The sequence below is a fragment of the Genypterus blacodes genome, unplaced genomic scaffold, assembly GCF_046128005.1.
Source record: "Genypterus blacodes isolate CSIRO-AG114 ecotype Tasmania unplaced genomic scaffold, CSIRO-AGI_Gbla_v1 ptg000026l_1, whole genome shotgun sequence".
Taxonomy (NCBI): Eukaryota; Metazoa; Chordata; class Actinopteri; order Ophidiiformes; family Ophidiidae; genus Genypterus; species Genypterus blacodes.
In genome coordinates, this window is record NW_027466839.1 from 2,082,539 (window position 1) to 2,105,339 (window position 22,801).

The 22,801-nt window shown below is 43.0% G+C and overlaps 1 protein-coding gene across 7 annotated transcripts; it reads left to right on the forward strand.

The window, feature by feature from the left end:
• The first annotated feature begins 863 nt into the window (after nucleotides 1-863).
• On the forward strand, nucleotides 864-21,519 carry LOC142992990 (uncharacterized). Of its 7 annotated transcripts, XM_076143573.1 has the most exons (16): nucleotides 864-1,351; nucleotides 2,568-2,617; nucleotides 9,403-10,760; nucleotides 11,540-11,689; nucleotides 11,834-12,010; nucleotides 12,119-12,192; nucleotides 12,414-12,587; nucleotides 14,022-14,112; nucleotides 14,258-14,339; nucleotides 14,450-14,572; nucleotides 14,689-14,800; nucleotides 14,923-15,006; nucleotides 15,133-15,225; nucleotides 15,995-16,120; nucleotides 16,816-16,921; nucleotides 20,896-21,105. In XM_076143573.1, the coding sequence occupies exons 3-16, from the start codon at nucleotides 9,446-9,448 to the stop codon at nucleotides 20,970-20,972; spliced, it is 2,784 nt and encodes a 927-aa protein (XP_075999688.1). In that variant the 5' UTR covers nucleotides 864-1,351; nucleotides 2,568-2,617; nucleotides 9,403-9,445; the 3' UTR covers nucleotides 20,973-21,105. The 7 variants fall into 7 exon arrangements, with proteins under 7 accessions (XP_075999688.1, XP_075999682.1, XP_075999685.1 ...); XM_076143567.1 differs by lacking the exon at nucleotides 16,816-16,921 and having other exon boundaries at nucleotides 20,896-21,519; XM_076143570.1 differs by lacking the exon at nucleotides 16,816-16,921 and having other exon boundaries at nucleotides 15,133-15,219; nucleotides 20,896-21,519.
• The last annotated feature ends 1,282 nt before the right edge of the window (nucleotides 21,520-22,801 follow it).

Here is a 22,801-nt window from a genome sequence, read left to right on the forward strand (position 1 = left end):
GAAATGTAGTTACAATATATGCTCCAATATGAAAATACAACAACATAACACCAATTATGACCAATTACATAAACAAATCATAAGATGGCCAAGAATCAGTGAGATCAATTATTAAATTGACATCACCATTCTATCAAAACGAGTACTTAAGTAAACTTTTGCATTTTAATACTTCTAATTTTACTCCTCAAATATCAGCATCCCCCTGTTGTTGCATTGATCACATTGTGGACTGACAGCCTGTAATACTGGACTGCATTGAGAGTTAAAAAGGCAATCTCTGACCTCTAGTGGACATTATAAGGCAGTACACCATCTTTTTCACAACGCCTTTTGATCGTTGGTGACAGATAAAACAGTCTTATAAAAAGTATTACTTAATATGTTTCCCAAATAGAAAAGACGATAATGATTTAAATTATGATCCATGACGACATGATAAAATTATGTTATGTCAGAATTGGCTCCCCAGAACGTCTTGGTGTTATGGAATGCAGGTCTTTTTCTCTCTCTCTCTCTCTCGCTCTCTCTCTCTCTCTCGCTCTCTCTCTCTGTGTGTGTTCGCGCGTGTATCATAGAGAGAGAGACTTTATCCTAATTCTAATAGTGCCTTTCTGTGTGACTGGTATGATGTGATATATTATTATTACTATTAGTACTGCAAGTTGATAGTCACGTTTCAATAATATGTAACTGTCATACTTAACATTCCTATAACATTCCATTTCTTTGCTTATGTTCTCTATTTTACACATTTATTCTGTCTATTTGATCTATTTCTGGTAACGAAAGGGTTATGTTTACAGTGGGACGATGACGTCAGTGTCAGCTGTGCTTTGAGCAGGCGCGCTGCCTGTGTGTGTATGTGTGAGCGTGAGTGTGTGTGTGTGTGTTTGCGTGGATGATTCAGCACAGCAGCCCTCTGTCTTTCTCCCGAACATGTGGACTGGAAACGGATTTAAGGCGAACAAAGGGCATTTATTTGAATATTTCTATATAACTGGAAGCAGGAAACGTGAATGTCCACGCGTGGAGCTGTCGATTATGTAACGTGTGCGTGAAAGGTTGTGGATTAGAATGGTTTTAGGTTTGAATCAGGCCGGAGCTCCTTCTGCTACTCAAGCTGCTGCGGACCGTGGAAGGTGTCGTGTGTTCTTGAGCTTCCTGCGTGGATTTTCTTTTTAATTCTCCGTGCATTTCTGGTGTGTAATCAGACTCGGTTCGGGTGTTCGTGGTCACACAGTCACACAGAATCCTCCATGAATAACGCCCTGCGGCTTTTATTTAACCATCCGCAACTTCAGCATTTCCGGATATTGACGTTTCGATCTGATGCTCATCGACTCAGCAGGTAAGTCAATTTCCCCTTAAATATGAATCTACATATCTGTTTCCTGTTCCACACATACATGTTACACAGATATATTACATATAAGCTGTAATATGTGACATTATAATATATAAGAAGAAACTGCAGCTTTATTTTGAAGGTTTGAACGTTCGTCGATGTTAAACGATTTTTATTATTATGAATTGCTGTTAGTTTAAGTGAGAAAACTAACTAAACTGCAGCTTTATTTTGAAGGTTTGACCGTTAATCGCTGTGAAATGATTAATATGAGTTGCGTTTAGTTTAAGTGAGTAAAATATATTCAGATATTTTGTAAGGTTAAGGGGTTTTTCCAGTATATTAAATATGCCAATTTAAATCAGAGCCACCCCCAACAAAGAGAAATTAAGGCAACTATGATGTCACAAGTTAAGGCCTTTATGTCTCACTTAAGGATGATTTAACTTCAGCTATATACCAATCACATGTATCTGTGTTGAGGTGGGTGGAGGTTAAAAATGTACCAAAGAACATTACAAGGAGTTAAGGTTAAATAAGATGGGTTATAAGATATTAAAATGTCTTAACATTGTATCTACAGGTTTAATATGTTATTCAATTTAGTAATCCAATCATGTTTAACAAAAAGATTGCCCTTTAGTATCTATTATAATAAGCCTTAGTCTTTCTCTTAAGGTCCACATTAAGAGGATGCTTCATTGATTCCCCCTTTAAGATCTCCAAACTATGCTGATAACCCACAAAAAAATATTAGTGTAATCTATTAATTGTCCCTTAAGTAACTGTTTAGTGAAAAATTAATGTAGTTGTACATTTATAGTAACTTTATTGTATTTAGTGGTATTTTATTAGTTATCTGCCTTATATGATATTAGTAAAGGAAGCAGAGAGAGAGAGAAATAAGGGGTTCTTGCGTAGTCAGAGAGTTCCTCAGGCTAATAACTGGTTCTGTATGTGAACATTCCTCATGGAAGCAGACATTCCTCCTCACTTATTTACCTCCATTCTTCAGTTTGATTGCTTTAACTCTTTGATTCTCTCGGTTTCAATCTTTTGTTCCGTTGATCTGTGTTTACGTTTTGTGTTTCCATTCACTTATTATCTCTAATTTATGCAGAAAGTGTCCTAGTGCAGTGACTACATATCTGACTCAACCTGAAGCACTGGAGGGATTTTATTATCCATTTATTAATTTTATTTTGACCCTTGAAACCAGAATCAGCAGAACGGAAGACACCGATAATGATAAGGAGCTGAGGCAGTGAGGTAACTCAGACTTTATTACTCGCTGAAGCTTTAACAACCCCCTCATGTAATGATTCATTCATTTAACACGATAGACAGCAGAAAGCTCTCTCTCTCTCTGCCTCTGCTTTCATTGCTGACTCTTCCTTTTCCTGTCGCCCTCTTCTCTCTCTGTCTCTCTGTTGCTGATTTGTTTGTCTTCTGTCAGTTGCTGACCCTCACTTTTCCTCTCCCTCCCTCTCCTCGTCTGCCTTTCTCTCCTCTTTATTTACGACTCTTTGCTCTCTCTCTCTCTTTGTCCTCCTTCTCACTCAGAGGTCAAAGCTGGTGTAATTTTCAAGGCTGTAAATTGAAAATTCCATTATTTATTGCAGTTGAAAATCCCTGTGGACAGTACAAAAGGAATTTCAACGAATCTAGAAATAAATGCATTGCTCATAGGCTTAATGGCAGCAGTTAGTTTTGTCCCATGAGATAAAATACATAAAATTAATGACAAACAGCGTCTATAAGAATCTGCACCATGCTTGCCTGCAGTTTATAAAGTCTTCATGCTTGACGTAGTTGTGAATAAACAGTGGATAGCATAATAGTATTGGCATCACGTTGCTTCAGACTTGTGTGTCTTGTGACTTGGTGTGTGTGGCACGAGTGTCACTTTATGTAAGAATGGAAGAGTTTGTGGGTAGACGGGTAGTGTGTGTTCGACTTCCTGCTGGATGGTGTATTTACTGTGACAGTTACAGTTGGTGAAGGCCTTCAGGTGGAAGTGCAACCGACTCTTACAGCTGCAGCTATTAGTCATCATCCATTTTGATTATGTGTCTCTACTGACAGTTATTAATATTGATTTTAATCTGAGTCCTGTTTAATTAGTCTGATACTCCCTGTCGACAATTATGGGTGAGACATAAACAGACTCCCTGCTTTTACCCCAAAGGCCTTAGCAACCACCTAGCAACCACTCTACATTTGTAACTTTTCATTATCTTACTTCTTTTATCCCCCCTCTTCATGCACTTGAGCTTTTCTCTCTTGTCTTTATTTTGTCCTCCACTCTCTTGTCTTTGCCTCTCCCTTTGTTTACTCCCTGCGTCTCTGCTGCCCCTGCTGCTGCTGAGTTTATCTGATATCTGATAGATAATTAATGCCATTAGTCTGTCCCTCTCTGTCTCTCTCTCTCTCTCTGTCTCTCTCGCTCGCTCTTTGATAGATGGAAACAGGAAATGTCTTGGGGAATCTTTCTATCTGTTTGTGTAAAGTGCCTCCTCTTCAAGCGCATACTGGCAGATGTGAGAGATTTTAACCCGTCTGGCGAACTACAGAACTAACTAATGAATGATTTCACCCAACTGTGTCAACAAAGAGAAAAAATTAGTAAAGTTTCTGCCATTCTCAAACAGCTTTTGACATAACGACAATATTAAAAGCCCAAGTTTCTGGTTTTGCATCTTGCAAATGTGTTATTTTGTTGAGGATGTGCACAACCATGACAGCATAATGCATTTAGCTAGCATAGGAAATCACAAGAAATACAGGGATCTTTTGGGTGGGAATTCTACATGCACAAATTCATTTATAATGGTTAGATACATTGCAGTCGGTTATATAGTGCTCCCTTTTGTCTCCTAATTCGAATCTTTAGGGACAAAAATGTAGAATATAGGGTGGATAGTGGTACAGTTTGGGACCACGAACATGTACGTACATATGTTGTGTGTATGAGGCTTGTTTGGATGACGCAAGAGTAGTTTGTGAGGACTTTAATGAAAGAGCAGCTTTGTGCCAGACTAATGAAAGTGGGGGGTGGCATTGGACACAGACACACACACAGAAGCACACACACACACAGTCCGCCCTGGGCCCCAGGCAGCATAGAGGGATGTTGTTCCTGCCAAGTTGCTATGAAACCAGTGGGGTGGTGTTGGTGGTGGGGGTTTAGGGTACCTATACTAAAACTGCTTTAAACATCGCTAATCGTCTCCCTGGCAACTCATGCTGCTTTCAAGGGAAAACTTTGTGGATTCTTGGTGTTGAAGAGGTTGTTCTGGTGAGAATGCCATCAGGCTACCAACAACCACATACATAGATTGATGGTCAGCTTGATGTAAAATTCAACTATTCACTCTTATTTCTGGATGGGTTCTGTGATTTTGGGTTTTCAAATGTAGGTTTTTGTGTCGAATGAGAGGATCTGGCTAGCAGCAATAATTAGAATGTAGATGGTCCTTAGCCCAATGGAGCCAGAGCCTGTCTGTGTCCTGACCACACTAAGGTGTGTGTGTAACTATCTTTCTCATTCTCCCTCTATCACAAACTTACTCTCTCATCCTCACACAAAATATGAGCATGGTGATGGTGCCTGTTCCATCCATCATCCCTCCTGTTCTAAGTCTTTCCTTTTAGTTCTCTCTTCAGGTCCTTTTCTTCTCTGTGTGCGATGTGACTTCTTTCTCTCTCTCTCTCTCTCTGCCCCCCCCCCTCTCGCTCCCTCTCTCTCCAGAGGACAGGGATATTGTTAGCAGAGGGCATCAGGGTAAAATAACCTCCACCTTTCATTTTTCCTGTGTGCACTCGTTTTCTCTCCTTTCCATCTTCTGATTTTACTTTTTATTTTATTTGTCTTCTAAAAGTGTACAGTTTACAAAATCTGATCAGCTTTTTTTGCTTTTCATAGTCTGGGAATTCCTGACAAACCTGTCACCAAATGTTTGATTTTTGTGAGAATTGTTCTATAATTAATACAGCATTTTTTAAACAACTTTAAATTCAATCACAATTTTTGACTCATTTTGAAAACTGAAATGAATAATTAACAAGGTTCTAGAATGAAGTATTTACAACAGACTTGGCCAGACGTCGCCAAACGTCACGCAATGTTTTGTTGTGTCTCACTGTGTCTAAGTAGCTGATCAGGTTACTATTGATTCATTTATCGAGTGAAAATGATCCGGCTCCTGCTGAAGCTGCAGAGCTTAAAATGGATATACTGTGTTATCCACTGTTCCATATTATTTTCATTTAAGGTCTGTTTGGAAACATCGATCCATTTCGTCTGTCCTTTGCTACATCACCACTGTGCACATTGAGTATACGCAGGCTGTCTCTTTAAGGCCCCCCCTCCCTATAAGCTCTGTTGAGAGTGGCTGGCTGTGTTGGAAATGACCTATGGGTTTGTCTTACTGGATGCACTTGTTTGATTGGCTCTTACTGTGTGTGTGTGTGTGTGTGTGTGGTTTCTGTGGTGGTGTGTGTGTCCTTATGGAAAAAAGATTGTGATCTAGGATGCACGGTGTCCAATTTCTCGCACGCACGCGCGCACGCGCGCACGCACACACACACACACACACACACACACACACACACACACACACACACACACACACACACACACACACACACACACACACAGGGACAGTTCTGTCCATCTGCCTCTCCGTCTGGCAGCTTCTCTTCCTCTCACTTGGACAGTGAATGAAATCTGATCGCAAGGTTCAAATATCTGCTCTTAAGTTTAGCCTTCAATTATTTCCATAATAAATTTGTGAGTTATTTTGATCTATTTATGAGTCTTCAGTGTTAGTCAGGATATATTTGAGCAGATAGTTGGGAATTGGGGCAAGCAGGAGTTTCGAGAGAGAGAGGAGATTTTGAGGCAGATCTGTATTGGAACTGAATCGGACATTAACATTATCAACACGTCTACTGATCTCACTACAGGGATCAATAAAGGTTCAATATAAAAGAGTAAACCGTGTCGACCCTAATAACTGCCGTGCTAAGACTTTAATTTGAAAAAAAAAAATTCTCGTGAATGTATGTGTGTTGTCTGATCTGAAATCTGCGCATACACACACATACAGACATGCACAGGTAGTTTCCACTTCGCTGAGTCAGCATTGTGTGTCTGTCTGTGTGTGCATGTCTGTGTTTGTGTGTGTGTGTGAAGGTCTGCAACTGACGCTAGGCCTTTTGCCAGCGGGTCCATCTGAATTAATGAACAAACTGCTTTAAATTCACTGAGGATGGGTTGAGCCAACCTTAACCTTCTACACTTCACCCATCACTCAAAATGCTGCACTCTACAACACTGCAAAACACTGCAGAACAGCCCAGCAGACCTCCTCCTCTTCTACTGGCAAATAAAATACAAGATCAGACATGACTTGCACTCCACTTGGACTAGCACATTTGCTGGCATCAGACTCGCCATAATTATCAAAGACTTTCAACTGGAAAATGATTTCGATGTCACTCACTTGTTATTTCACTTTGACTTGGACTGTTTTGACTCTATACTCAGGTCCAGGTTCAACCAGTCAGAACATCAATCAGTAAATGTCACCGTGTATTGGAGAGAATGTGACAGAATTAAGACTTAATTAAGACTTGAACCCTCAAAATGGACTTGTGACGTGTCTCTCTTAACTTGAACATGCAGACTTTTCCAACTCACAGGTTCAGAGTGTGACACCTCCACGTTTAGAAAGAGGAAAGTGATCTTTGACCTCGTCATTTGTGATTACATAAAGCGTGAAGCTGATGAAAGTTCACATTGTTGCCACATTTATTACCCTCGGTTTATCATACTTAGCTGGGAGAAATGGAAAGTTTACAGTTTTGAAGCTCAGTCCATTTGGTTCCATTAGAAAGGCGTAACTGTTTTTTCCCCACACATGTTCTGACAACAGGGTCAGCATTGGTCAGTTGGTGTCACGTCACACATGTCGTACTCCTTTCTCGGTCCTTTCTTTATAGGATTGCCTCACTCCGAGTATGGAAGTGAAGTGGCTCCTCTATACTGGCTACAGACTTGAGGACTGATCATCTGTCATCCTCCATTTAGCCTTGACCACCACTTCCACTAATCCTCCTCTTCCTCCTCGTCTTCCTTCTTCATCCACGCTCGGATGAAGAACCTGCTGAACTTCTCCTTCCTCTTGTCGGCAGTAATCGTTCCCCAAGGTTGTTCTTGTTTGTTTGATTCTCCCTTCCACCTCCTTCCTGCTGACCTGCGTGTGATGCTGATGTTGTGACCCGCAGTGTCTCTCTGCGGTTATTTTGGGGATCTGAGCAGCATGTGATGCTCGGGTTACCTCGCTGTATGGTGGCCTGCGGCGGGCAAATAACTGAGGAGGCTTCTGTTCCTTTTCACTTTTAAGATAAGACATCAGTGCCACACGCTGCAGGGGCAACAAGTAGAACAAAGATGAAATGTAATATAAAGAAATAGGTTTATTCGGTTTATCGTCATGTGCTGTACATCAAGTCACACCTGCAGGCAGTGGAATGTTTCTGCTGCACTTCTCTTTTTCTCCTCGTGTCCACCTCATCCTCTCTCCTCTTTTGCATTCCTCTGTGCATTTAAGCTGTTGTAAAATGTCAAATGGCAAGGAACCAAACCTGCACATCAGGAGCGGTTAGGGGCTCAGTATCTTGCTCAACAGCACCTTGATGATGGGCTGTCTAGGAGGTGCCCGGAATCAAACCAGAAACCTGCCAATCCATCTAGTCGACCTCTCTTACCATCCTGAGCCATGCCGCCATTGAATTCTCTTATGTTTACAAACTGGTCATATTCACATTTCACACGCAGTCATATTTAACAGCTTCACACTGTTTTTCTAATCAACCACCTCCTCTGTTTGTGTCTATTATGAGCCTCGGTAACGTGTGCCAGGGGCCAACAAAGGGCCATTAATTCACACATGAGGTAATGAGGCTCGAAAGTGAGATTGGAAGAGAAGCGTTTGGCTCTGACTGAAGGTTGACTGGTAAAAAAAAATTTACTATGGAAAACAGGCGTGCCTCAGGGTGTGTATCCTGTCTGGTGTGCGTGTGTGTGTGTGTGTAGGCAGGTGTGCTTGCACGCGGCCTTCCCAGTTTGATGCTGTGGGTGTGTCCTGTAAAATGCTGTCTGCCTGATTACAATCTGTCATATCTGTTGAAAGTGTTTGTGTTAGAGGTGTGTTTGTGCCTGTGTGAATGTGTGAGTGTGTGTGTGTGTGTGTGTGTGTGTGTGTGAAAAGGAGAGAGGGAGACATAACGAATGACATTAACTCGTCACACACTTTAACAGCACACACCCTAAACACACACCCAGTCTCTCTCTCTCTCTCTCTCTCTCTCTCCAGTGCACACAAAGACACACACACACACACACACTCAAACACACCATGCTGTGTCGCTATGGAGCATTTAAGGTGTCAAGTCCTTCAGGCAGAATTTAATCACACACAGCGTCAGAGCTTCGTCTTCTCCTTGTTCTTGTTCTTTCTGTTTTTTTCCTGTACTATGAAACTATGAATCACTTCGGTTCACCCTGAAATCTTTATGCATGTGTCACAATCTGTGTTCATAAATCTACAGCACATCAAACACTCCTGATACATACACACACACACTCCTTGCTTGATGTGCTCCTGCCTTCAGTGTGTGAATGGGTGAATGAGATGTCATTGTAAAGTGCTTTGGATAAAAGTGCTATATCAGTAAGGTACATTTAGCATTTTAATGTAGGTCAGCTCCCTGTCACGATCACACTGACCTAAATGAGGCTCTTTGGTGGTGAAGACTGCTTACTGACAGCTTCTGCTAATTGAAGGTGCAGAGATCAGATCATTGTCAGATTTACTCTTATCTATTGTTCACTTTCATACACTTTTTCGATATATTAAATAAACACCCTTAACAATTTCTACCTGTAAAATATGAAAATAAAGAGCACTTTACTTTTGCAAACTTATTCATGTCTGTTTTGCTTGACAGTGTCCTCAAACTGATCTCTTTCCTCTCTTCTCCTGCAGCTCCTCTTGCTCAGTGTCTCCATGGTGAAGTGGGCAGAGTCTGATGTCAGCCCCTCCTCTTGCAGGCCCTCCAGCCATGCCCACCATGGTTTCTAGGTTGCCCAAGTTTGGCCCGCGGCCCAGATGCAACACATCCCCCGGCGGCGATCACTCGGGCTCAGCCGCCGGCGTGAACACCGCCGCCTCTGCCAGCACTCGCCTCACCAACGGCTTCTACCACCACCCTGGTCCAACAGGGGTCAAAGCCGGCTTAACCGGACCCTCCTCTGCGGTGCAGAATGGATTTATCCGTGTGCCGACTTCATTTTCCATGAAATGGAAGAAAGGCAGCGGAGGGACAGATGAAGGTGGGGCTGAGACAGAGGGGCAGGCAGGGAAAGGTAGGCCCATCGAGCAGAATCACCTTGGCAACCACCTCCATCAGTATTATCTCCCACAGCAACAGGTGTCGTCTCAGAGGTCAACATTGGTTACGCACCGTGAGGCCGAGAAGCCAAACACAACCTCAGCAGGGAAGGGGCCTGGTTTTGGTCTGGCTGTGACCCCATCAGCACTGCCGCTCCACAGTCCAAAAACTCTTCCTGTGTCTAAAACTGGATTGCACAGTACCAAGCTGAGTCAGACCACAACTGGGCTGACCAACGGGACAAAACAGAGCCTAACAGGTCCGGCTGGATCCAAACGGCCGAATGGAATTAGCAGTTCTCTCAGACGGCCTCAAACGTCCTCTCTTCCCAGTGGCTCTCGGCCCGGGTCCGGACCTGGTTCTCGATCCGGTTCCCCCCTTGACAAAAAACCACAGGCCAGCCGCTCCCACTCCAGTGACAGCATCGGGTCCGGCCCCTCCGGCGGTCTGACAGAAAATGACCTGGTTCGGTCACGGAGTCTCACTCAAGTCCAGCGGCAGGCCTCTCCTACCTCCACCTCCACCGTCAAGCGCTCCTACTCATTCAACAGACCCTCTGACCGAGGACTCAAAGATCTTAGTCCGTCCTCCAGCACAGCCAGAGGAGGCAATGTGGCGAAACTTCCGTTGACCAGGCAGGAGGCCACGAAAGGAACCAGAGGTGGACTACGGGATAATGGAGGGGTCAAAGTTCAAAGTTCAGGCGCTCCAGGTAGGCCGGGGGTCAGTAGCTCCTCTCTTTTGCCCCCCACTGTCTTGAAGAAGTCCCTCCTACCCAACCATGGCTCCATCTCGAAGCCCAGCGGCATCAGCTACAAGCTATCACGCCCGTCACTCATCAAGCAGCCCCGCCCATTGAGGGTGACCACAGCCAGTGACCTCGAAATAACACGAGAACTGAACAGAAGGAGGAACTCTTTAGAGATGCCGTCCAGCACAGCGAACAGTCCAGGTGGGGTTTGATTATTTTCCTTTTTTAAATCTTAATTCTGTTTTATCTGTTCTCATCTGTTTATCAGTTCATGTGATCTCCTGTTTCAACTTCTTATTTTGAATGTCATATTTCTTACATATATATTGACTCATGTCATCTTTCATCTCATCTTTTGTCTCATAATGCTGCATTCAAGGTCTTATTGGAAACTGGTATTTAAATGGTAAAGCACAACAAGAATATTATAATAATAATACTAATAATGCTCTTATTCTTTTGTATAACACAATATATAAAATAGTTTCAGGCCTGGACAGTTTTTCCAGGACAAAAACAGAAATGCATCAGGTTTATTTACAATTAATTAGGTGTGGACAACCATATTCTCCCAGTCCAAGAGCTGAAAAGAACTTTGTTGATGTCCATTTATTATTATTTCCACTGGCTGCTTTTTCTTTTATTGCTACTTATCTTATATTGTATTAAATCCCAATATGCATGTCATACTTTATTTGAATTTGATATTCAATGTCATGTCGTCCCTAGAGACAAAAGCCTCTAAATGCAAACAAGATGAAAATGCATCTTATTTAAGCCATTTTGTGTTTAAAATTAACATAAGGATTGATCTTAATCTTCTCATTGTGTATCGTTTTTATGTCAAATGCATGTATTTTATATAGTTCCTAATTTCTCCTAATTTCTTAAACCATTTGATCACATTTATTAACTTTGCACTTACATTAATGTCCAGTCTTCCGTCTCTTCATGTCTCATTTGACTCGCCTCCTCTCCAGAGGCTCCACTGACAGAGTCTGCAGACGCTGTGTCCCTGGGAGATGTGTCCATTGTGGGGGAGACGCTGGAGGACATGTCCCTGTCCTCTACCTCCTCTTTGGATCGAAATGACACCAGCCAGGAATATATGGATGACTTTGATAACCTTGGTAAGGAAGAGCAGATAAATACACACAACATTTAGAATCGTTGCAATAAATTCAAATAAACAAGACAGATCACTGAATTATTTCATAAACAGCATTGAGTGGTATTTGTTTAAATTCACACACAATCTTGTCCTATTCGATTAGGAAACGGAGGAGTGGGCATACTGTTGCTCTCCTCCAAAAACGATGAAGACGACTCGGGGCTGGACCAATCATGTCCCAGGTTCGATGATAGTAAAGTTGTTAATGGTATTGCCAAGGCAACTGGCCTCTGCAGTTTTCTGGAGGACACTTTGGACTGGGACAGCATGAGACTCAGTGGTGAGTTTGATACTATTATGTTGATGTTGATGAAACATTGTGAAAGTCTGGAAAGTCAATCAATGTCTCTCTCTCTCTTTCTCTCTCTCTCCCTCCCTCACTCTCCAGGTGACCAAGGAGATCATCAATTGCCCCGACTCTCTCGGGGCACAGGCCCCAGTCAGCTGGATTATCACGACCAGGTAGGCCACATTATAAATCAATATTAAGATACTCATATGTTGATATGAAAACAATCTGTGAATTCCCACTCTTAGTGAGACGCCTCCCTGTTTTCGGATCTGCTGTACATCATTGAAGGCTTTTATTTTGAAAATCTGTAGGAAGCTTAGAGTTCCACAAGCGACAGTATCAGTGATCAGAATGAACAAGATTAACCCTGTGTGCTCCGTGTTGTGTTTAGGGTGGATCCTCTCTGGACCTCTCACCCGCAGACAGCTGTGGCTCTGGAGGAACCTACATGTGGGACGAGGAGGGCCTGGAGCCACTGGGGGGCGCCACTACCACTGTCTCCATCAACACAAACAGTACCAACACCCACCACATCGGCAGCTTCGACTCCGATCTCAACAGTGTTGTAAGACCTGTGTGTGCGTGTGTGTGTGTGTGTGAGAGAGTGTGTGTGTGTGTATTCCTGAAGTGCTCAGTAAAAATAATTGCAGGATGCAGAATCAATTCAGTCAGATCACTTAATATGTTAATAGTTCTGTTGTTGTTACATTGATACTAAATACTTAATTTGTTGTCTTGTTTGTTGGTGTTAGTTGAGTTGAGCAGGCAGAGAAAGTGAGAGTTTAATATTCTTCGTCCCGCTTCTCTGACCTACATGGTCTGAGATTTTGGAAGTCTAGCCCGGAAATGAAACGGCTCCAAAAACAACCATCCTTAAATGTGTCAAGGGTCCTCTTGTGGGGGTCGTTGGCATGACAACTGCCAGCAAAATGAACCAGGCCACCACTAATAATGAACGTTTTTGTAAAAGCTAAATGCTTTAGTAAAACTGTTTGTTTCTTTACTATGTCTTCAAGGAATACATTTACAACAGATTAAACATTTAAATGCAGCATCATATTCTAATAATAAGTTAATTTGCTTCTCCCCTTTTCTGCACTTCCACTATTTTACTCTGACTTGGTCTTATTTGCAAAATGTATGGTATGATGTGGACTAAAAATGCTGAAAGTATAGATTTGTCTCATTGTTCACCACAGTTTATTATTACTACTAAAACATACCACTAGGGGTCAGTGTTGATCCAAGGCTAAACGGTGAACCATGTGTGCTTCTGGTGTTTATGGCTTAAAGTCAAACTGTAGACACGCCTGAAAGCACTTCAAATGTGTGTGTGTGTGTGTGTGTGTGTGTGTGTGCGCGCGTGCGTGTGTGTGTGTGTGTGAGTGTGTGTGAGTGTGTGTGTGTGTGTGTGTGTTGCCTGATGAAGTGAGGAAAAAAGCAAGTGACGGATCATTGCTTAGCTGAAAGGAGAAGAGAAGGACAAATGAGGAAGAATTATGAGGGTCAAGAGAGGCGGTGAAAGAAAAGAGTTGACAGGGAAAGAATAAAAAGAGAGAAAACAATGATGTGAGAAAAGAGCAAAAAGAGAGAGAACAAGAGTTTGGAAAGAGAGACAACATGAGCTGGTAATGTGTTGATATGGATGGCTGCCCTCGGCCACTAGTGACTGTGTGTGAGTGTGTGTGTGTGTGTGTGTGTGTGTGTGTGTCCAGTTGTTTCATCTATATTTCGTCTTCATGTTCACAAAAATGGCTCTCAGCCATGAGGCGAGCCTCTGATTCACTTTTTTCATTCACTTTTGACCATTAAGGGCCAGTGTTGTTCCTAATATTCTCTGCTCTGCTCAGTTCTTTCACCACTCACACAGATAATGAAATCACTATATGTTTGACTTAGTCCAGTTCGATCTTAGTAAGATTCACAAAGTGTCATACATTTTGTACATCACAAAAGACGGCAAACACAGGAAGTTAAAGACCATCTGTGTCAATCTCAGGACATCTTGAACAACCTGGACTCGTGTGACCTGGATGACGATGACCTGATGTTGGACGTGGACTTACCAGAGGACACCTCACTGCACAGTGGTGCGTGTTTGCCCACATGCAAAACACTTGACTAAAATGTTTGCATCTGTGTTGCACGTGTGCACATGTCCGATTATATCATCACCTTCATTTGTGGTGACCCCTCTGTGTGTTGGTGCTGATGGTACGGTCCTGTCCCTTTCAGATGTAGATGGGTTGTCCCACATGGCTCAGTGGAGGAGGAGACAGATCTGTTGGGGAACGCAGGACATCCACAGTGACAACAGGTAAGGGAAGTCTGCCTGAACGTGATTGGTTGATGCTTAGTACCAAATGCTGGAATGTGAAATACAAGGCTTGATTGATAAGTTCTGATTTTCTCACGTGATGAAATAAGCAGTGGTTTCATGTTGGATCCCCTCAGCGACATCCACTGCTACCAGCTAACTCAGGATATTGGGAATAAGAGGACGGACCAAACCCAGACCAGAGACTTCATTCTGGACCTTTGTTCTCCGAGGTCACTTCACACTCCAGACAAAACCAGTCTTTGCTCCCACTCCCACCCTTTGCATCTTGGACATCTGCTGATTTTTACATGTGAATTCTTACCCCCTTTCCTTTTCCTTTTCCCAGCTCTCCCATTCTATCTACGGGTCCTGGACTGGGTTTGGATGTGGAGGAGCTGGCCGAAGACTGTTCTGCAGTCAAATCACAGCTGGAGTACCTTCAGAGGTTACTGCTACAGGTGAGAGAAGCAGGAGGAGCATAACACAGTGTTAGAGTGCAGTATTCACATGTAATGATCATAATAATAAGTTCAACATTATAAAAATATCTTTGCCCTTTCTCTATGTGTGAAATGTTCAGGAGGAGGATGCCGACGATGACACACTGACCACAGACACACTCAGTCCTGAAATGTTGGATTCCTCCCAAAGCTCTGACTCACAGGTCAGCACAGCACACACTCATTTATTTTCCTACATTTCCCAGAATGCTGACATATCTAATGCGTGTGTGTGTGTGTGTATGTGTGTGTATGTGTTTGTGTGTGTGTGTGTGTGTGTGTGTGTGTAGGTGCAGGTTCTCCTGCAGGAGGTGCAGCAGCTCAGAGAGGAGTTGAGGAGCAGAGATCGAACCATTGCACAGCTCACCCAGAAGTTGGTGTGTGTACGTGTCTTTCTACTTTAAAAAACACACCTTTTCTAGTAATTTGTCATTGGTTGTAACTATGGCAACTTGGCTGTTACCGTAGCAACCAGACAGTAACCACAATGCCTGGCTGTATGTGTGGCAACCAGACCATAACCATGACAATCAGGTTTCTCACCACGAGCAAATGGTGCTACAATAGCAACATGGCCATAACCACAATAATCTGCCGGTAACCACAGTAACCTGAAGACAAATTTTAATCTTTGATTTACCTTTTTAAAAGAATAACCCAAGTTTAATTTATAATTTCCGAGGGCTGTAGGCACCACATTAAATATGCAAAATTAACAAGCAATTGAAGATGACTGCAGGAACAAAGCGAGGAATGTTTCTACAACAATTCTCATTGTGTGAGAGGCAGTTTGCACCAATGGGAATGCATTTCCAATTCACCAAAGCTGCCACTAATTGACATGAAAAAGAGTGGAGCTCAGCATGACTTCAAGGGCTAATCAAATCTGGGTATTGCTTAAGATATTGTGTAATTTGGTATAATGAGTAGCTTTCTGTGCCTTAAACCGTACCTGGTATTATCCTCAATTGTCACAACTGCAATAATAAAGGTAATGACTCAGCTCAGCTATAGAGAAGGGCATGTGATGAAAGTGTGTTTAGCCTCTGACTAATGAAGTATAATACAGGCAAAGACTTTGAGGCAACCTGAAACAATATAAGCTTTATTGCTTCTGTGTGTGTGTGTGTGTATGTGTGTGTTTGAGAGCAGAGTGTTCCTACGGTGCCTACCAGGTGTCGATGCCAAGAGACGAAGAGAAGGGCGGACCGCCACACACAAACGAGTGTGATGGAGAGTGTGAGCGTGGCCTCACAGACGCCGTGGAGAGAGAACACTGTGAGAAAACACACACGCACGCACACAGACACACACATCATCAGATCAGAAGTCGATGTGGGTTTTGGTTGAGTAAAAAACCAGGAGCTCAAGTTTATGAATAATATACGAATAGAGAGGCTGTTCTGTTCTGTAGACAGGTTTATTGACATCACATCCACTGAGGAGGTGATGTGTGTATGTTTGTGTCTGAAATGCATTTTCAGATTGGATCTATATTTATCCAGGCATAGCAGGTTGCCAAGTAGAGCTACAGATATAAAGTAAATTACATATAGTTACTGGTCTCCATCCAGAACATCTCTGCCATTATTCACTTAGTGATTTCCATTAATAGTACTATGGGGAGGGTTTCCATGGTGAAGGGAAACAAAGGTGATGGTTATTTTTAGTTTTCAAGTCAACTCCAGCGTTCATATTAATAAGTTTTGTGTGATGTGGCAAATTGCTGAAGTGGATGTTTGTGCCGTCTGAGCTCTTTCTTGTTATTTCTGCCTCTGTGTTTGTGGGTCAGGTTGAGTTCTGCAGGAGTGTTTCCTCTCTTCTCAGGTGTATTGTGAAATGTTTCCATTAACCGCAGGCAAATTCCAAGTCACTTTTAGCTCCCCCCCAGCCCCCCCCCGTTACTCTCTTCATCTCTTTTCTTCCTGTTTAATGATTCCCCGTCCCTTCCTCCGCTGCCTGTCTCTCCTCAGGCTCTTCCTCCTGTTCCTTTCCTCTCGCCACCCTGGCAATACCAGCGCTCCAGACCGTACAGAGGGAGGCCAAAGCCCAGCATTCCCTCCCACCTTGCTAGGAAAAGTGAGTCAAAATATCCCCCCCCCCCCAAACACTGTAACCCAACCGCGAATCCCCCGCCGTCATTCAGAAACATCCCACCCCAGTTTGTGTCTCTGTCCAGGGTGCTGAAATGTTACTACTCCATGTCTCCAACACCTCCTCCTCCCGTGGTTCTGAAACATTACAACACAGGACCATATTTATTACGGGTCTGCATGGTTGGGTTAATTTATTATATATTTGGGCAGTTTCTTATGTATGACCACAAAAAAATTGAAGAGGAAATGGAGATTTATTCAGCTGCTTGGTAGAATTGGATTGTCCTTGCTGTGGGTGAGGAAGCCTATGAGCATCTCCCTCTCGTTATTTAGTTTGCAGTCATTGCTCATACATTTATCAAGCCCTTTAATCGATTCACAGTGGATTCTGAGATTAAATTTGGATCAGGATAATCTAAAATCTCCCAGTTAGGGACTATTTGTTTATCTGTCTGGAGCAAATATTTAACTCATATTTTCTCAGTAAGGCAGACGGCCAGGGAGTCGGAAAGTCCAACCCAGTCCTGTTTGAAGACCAATCCTGCTTGTTTTCCCATCTTACAATGCAACAAATGTCTTTCACCTGGTACTCTAAGAGGCCAGGAACCTGGGATACAAGCTGAAAGCAATTACAGAAAACCTGCTGGATTGGGCCTCATGTTGGACACCCCTGCTTTAAAGCATGCAACGGTATCCTCATGAGGGACACTTTCAAATGTCCTGCACTAGGCTGTGTCCATTGACATCATCATTATCACCAGGCAAAATAGAAGAATTCCGGCAATGCAAAACATTCCAACTCTTGGATATTCCGTTCAAATCCCACATATTTAATCCGTGGTCATAATACACAGAATCCATGTATTAACACCTAGCGACGGCTTAAAAAACCATGCCAGCCACCAATTAATGCCCTAGCAACCACCCTGAAAATCCAAGTAACCACCTTGTATTACCATAACAACCACTGGACCTACAAGAACTAGCTGAGCTCCCCTCTCCACGTGATGTGTGCTAGGTGGTTCTGGGTCCTGGGTGGTTGCTATGATAGTGTGAGGTGGTTGCTTGGTCCCTTGTCTTTTCACGTCTTTGTTGGTATTCATCTTCTTCCACTCCCTCCTCATGCAGCCATTCCGCCCTCCCTCCCTCCCTCCCTCTCTCCTCTGTCTAAACCTCTCCATCATCGTCACTTACATACATATACATTCATGTCTGTCCTCAGCCCAAAACCACATCCTTGAACCACAGCGCCTGCTCTGTTTCAGCATGTACACAGCGTCTGTCTCACGCTGAGGACAAACAGATCATGGTCTTCAGAATCTCTGAGAAATCATGTCACTGCATGACACTGTTGAGACGCCTGTGTGTGTGTGTGTTTGCGTGTGTGTGTGTGTGTGTGTGTGTGTGTGTGTGTGTGTGTGTGTGTGTTTGCGTGTGTGTGTGTGTGTGTTGGTTTTCCCCTCACATATTTCCTCCTAACCTTCCTCCCTCTGTCCTCTCTGTTGTTTTCTTCTCTAATCTGCCATCGGCCAGGAGTGGAAAAGCTTGTGCTTTACTTCAGTGACACAGTGTGGTATGGTAGCAGCTTTTTTTTATCTTTCTCTTCTTCCTCATCCTCTTCTTCCTGACACCTTCCTTCCTCTCCTCCTTCCTGTTATTCTCACTGTAGTCTGACTTTAAGAGATGCCGTGTTTCTTCTTTCCTCCTCCTGTTACATCTGTTTTTATATGTCGGGTACTTGGAGACCCCAAAGTTTCCAAATATATGTCGGCCGTGTTTCTATGGTAATTGAGTCAGCTGAGGCTTGGGACAAACAGCATGAGTGAGTAAGAACGTGAATGGGAATACCAGAGAGTCCAACAGATTTCAACAGAATGTAACTTGACTATTATTCCATTGTGGCATTATTACTTTTTGTCAAACGAGTACTTTTGCACTTCTACCCTCGTTATTGTGAGTATTTTGATAATGGTGATTAAGAGGATGAAGTGCGAAGGGAACACACTCAACTGCTGTTATTGGTCTAACGACACTCTTGTGGCCAATCAGAGGCCAGAGATGGATTCCGATAAAGTTTTAGGGAAGAGGAAGTTTTGGGCACATCAGCACTTTTGTAGGCCGAAAAACTCTCCGCACCCCCTTCTCCTTTCTCTGCCACTTCCTTTCTTTCAGGTTTTCTTTCAGTCTTTCCTTTCTTTGCCTCTTTTCCTTCTTAACTTCTCTCAGTCTTTGTCTGACTCTCTGTATCTATCTCTGTTTCTTCCTCATTTTGTGTTTCTTCTCTCTCATTGTCCATGCATCTCCTCACATCTTTCTCACCACTTTCGCTCCCATTTCACTCCATGTTTCTTTTCTAATCCATCCATCAATCATGTGTCATTTAGATTTATTACAGATGGACACACACACGGACACACACACACACACACACACACACACACACACACACACACACACACACACACACACACACTAGAGCGAGAAAGAGAGAAAGGGGCAAAGTGAGAGAAATGGCATCGAACCACACAGAAAGCTGCAGTACTGTAATCTACCACTAGATGTCAGTGTGCATTAAGAAGTGTTTACTATGATCACATGTTGCAGTTGTAGCTGTTTTAACAGGTTGGGAGGAGATTTTGATCTGGATGTTTATTTTCCCAAATTATTCCCTTCAGATTTGTCTCGGGCAGCTGAGGGCCATAGTGTTGTGTCCCTGCTCTTCTCCTTCAGTGATCTGCTCTAAACTCTACATTCTGTGATGTTGCCTCATCTACATGAAATGCAGCATTTGTGCTTTCTCCAAAAATTGCAATGTGCACTGTTGTTGTTTGTTTCTCATGTTTCTATGACTATTTCCCTTTGCTTTCCTTGCTCTCTACTGCTTTCTAACACAAATGGCCACAAAATGACCAAAAAGCTTACAAAATGGCAGTTTTTGTTACACAATCTCTGTAATACTAGATTCTGTTGGGCAATAACAGCATTCGACAATCCTTATCTTCATAGTAATGACTGCTGAACTTGCTAAGAAGTTCTACATAGAAAAGCTACTTTGTGTCACTGCAGCAAGAGTTGCGTTCCTAACCCAACATGAACACGTGTCATGTTGAGACGCAACAAGACATGAACATCGTTGAGTGTTAATGGGAATGTGCAAATTTGACACTGAGCTGGCTTGTAGGTTTGCTGCCAACAAATTATCATTAGAATAAATAACTTGTTTTATTGTCTCCTCTTTTTCTCTTAATCTTAATTTCATCTCAATTTCATTCTGTCTGTTCTGTTTTGCCTCCAGCAAGTGGTTAATTATGTATCAAAGGGAATTCACCTTTCTTCATCTCTTTCATTCTCTCTCTCTCTCTCTCCAAACCTGAGTTCACCACAGTGCAGAGAGCCAATGTGTGCGCGTGTGTGTATTACTTTACAACACACAACACAATGCAACACACAACACAATGCAAATCAAATATAATGTGGCTATGTATGAACTGTGTGTGCGTGTGTGAGTGTACCACAGACACACCCACAACAGAGAACCAAGACAATTACATGAACGCACAAAACCAAGACGGGTATTAGAATTCCGGCATTTCTCACAGGGGACGTGACTTTTGTGTTAAACGACCTCCAAAAGTTGCGTAAAGAATTAATCAAGGATTTTTTTAGCAAATGATGTAATGCTGGTGGTGAGAGTGTCAAAATGCTACATGATTAATTTGCACAGCAGCACAATAAGATAACTCACCCACATACAGATAAAGACAGTTTATGGACCTACTTTGACGAGAGAAAGGATTACTGAGAGCACAGGGTCCAAACAATCTGCCTTCATCAGCATACAGACACACACAGTGATTTTGGGTGTTGCTTAGGGGCAGTGTGTGAAGTCTATTGAAGATTATTCTTAATTGCTGCTCTTTTATCTTCTCTTCCTTTGTTTCACTCTTTTTTTCTCAGCCTCCGATACTTCACTCCCCAAGCCGCAAGTATCAGAAACCACTGACGGCTCTGGTCTCAGCTTCGCCTCTAGCTAACTCTGCCCCCGATGACATGCGGACCCGCGCTGACCCGCCTCCGAGACCCCAAGACTGTCACGACACCAAGCCCGAAGGAGATGACGCAAGGAGACGAGCAAAGGTGGAGGAGAGGAGGAGAACTCGCTGTAGATCCTTCCAGCTCCTCCTACCCACCAAACCCCGCCTTTTCCAGTCTCAGATCTCCAGCTCCAACCAAGCCCATCCCCAGGCTCCTGACCCCGCCTCCTCCACCACAACAGCCGTCACACATCCAGTAACCACCAGGCACCCATCTGAGCCTCACAAAGCAGAATCCAACGCTATTCCTGGTTTTAAGTCTCCGTCTTCTGTCTGTCTCTCTCGCCTCCCCAAGCCAAAGAGTCAGTGAGCCGTCTCTCTCTCTATCTGTCTGCGTTACAACATGTCCCAACCTGTTAGCTTGCTCTCACAGTGGAGTTGTGAAGTCGGGTAGTTATCTCAGGAGTCACTTCCATTGGCTGTAGATTGATTCCAACCCTTTGATCAAGATGAAACTCTGCTTGTTCGATCAATTCATACAACGAGATGCTGCACTGAAAAATCAGTATTGTTGATAAAAGGTTCTGAGGTCATGGACGGTAGAACTGCCTTTGGAGAGAAATCAACTAAGACTCCCAGAATTCAGTACGGGAACACAGTTGATCACACTGAAGCTCCAGTAGAACTCTGTAAATACTTCAGCACTTTAAGTCTATTTACTCTCTGGTACAGGATCAGATTTAGATTATTTCAGAGGCGGTGTTGCCCTATTTGGCCACAGCTCTGGATAGGATAGTCTCCATAGCGATGGGCGCTGAGCCTTATGGGTAATATCATATTTACCGCCGGTCTCTCTCTCTGAAACATAATGTGAGTAATTCTGACTGATGAAGATGGCTCAAACTTTGAAAAGTGAATTTACACATTTCTGGAACCCCCATCGTCCTCATCCTCTTCATCGCTCCATGGGTGGAATGTTAAAATAGAATTTCTTAGTGGTAGCTTTGTGACCAAGCTACCACTAAACTACTAAAAACCTAAATCAGAAAGTTATTCTCACTCCATATTTGTGTTTTGTGAGACATTCATGGAGCATCTCACCATCGTCTGCCACCTTCGTCATCATGCCTTATGTTTTCCATTTCCTTTGTGCATTGCATTGTGGTACAAAAGTGACTCTCAACAGAAAACCCAGATTGCGAATGAACGAATGAGGCCGGGACTCGAGCTTGGCGCTTAAAAACTAGACTGTAAATTATTTAAGTGGATGAAATAGCACCAAAATATTTATGTTGTAAATTAATACACTTAACTTATTCAATTAAATTAATAAAGCCTTTTGAAGTTTGTAATATATGGTTTATTTATTGACATGTAAATGAAAGGCGATGGGTAGGTTAAGTTAACGCTTAGGCTGGAGACCGATTGGTTCGTTAATAGCACCTTCTGCGGTCACATCGTACCTGAATATCTTCAGATGTGTAAATCTGTCAATGTTTGTCGCCCGTTTTTTCCCTGCACACGCACAATGAGCCTTTATTCGTGATTAAGTACATTCACAAGCTGCGTTGTCGAATTCTATGCATGTTCTGTAATGTTTAAAAGAAACTCCACTCAGATACGGTCCATTTATACTTCAGTTTGTTCATCTGTTTGTATTTCTTATACCTTCCCTGGGCTGCGATTGGTCCAAATATCCAATAATAGGCAAGTAGGCAGGGCTCAACCATGTGATATTTAGACCGAGTAAGACCATGGGGGAGGTATTAGTAGCAAAGTGACACCGGCTCCTTGGGTGTTCTTTGTACAGGGCCTTGAATCAGAACGTT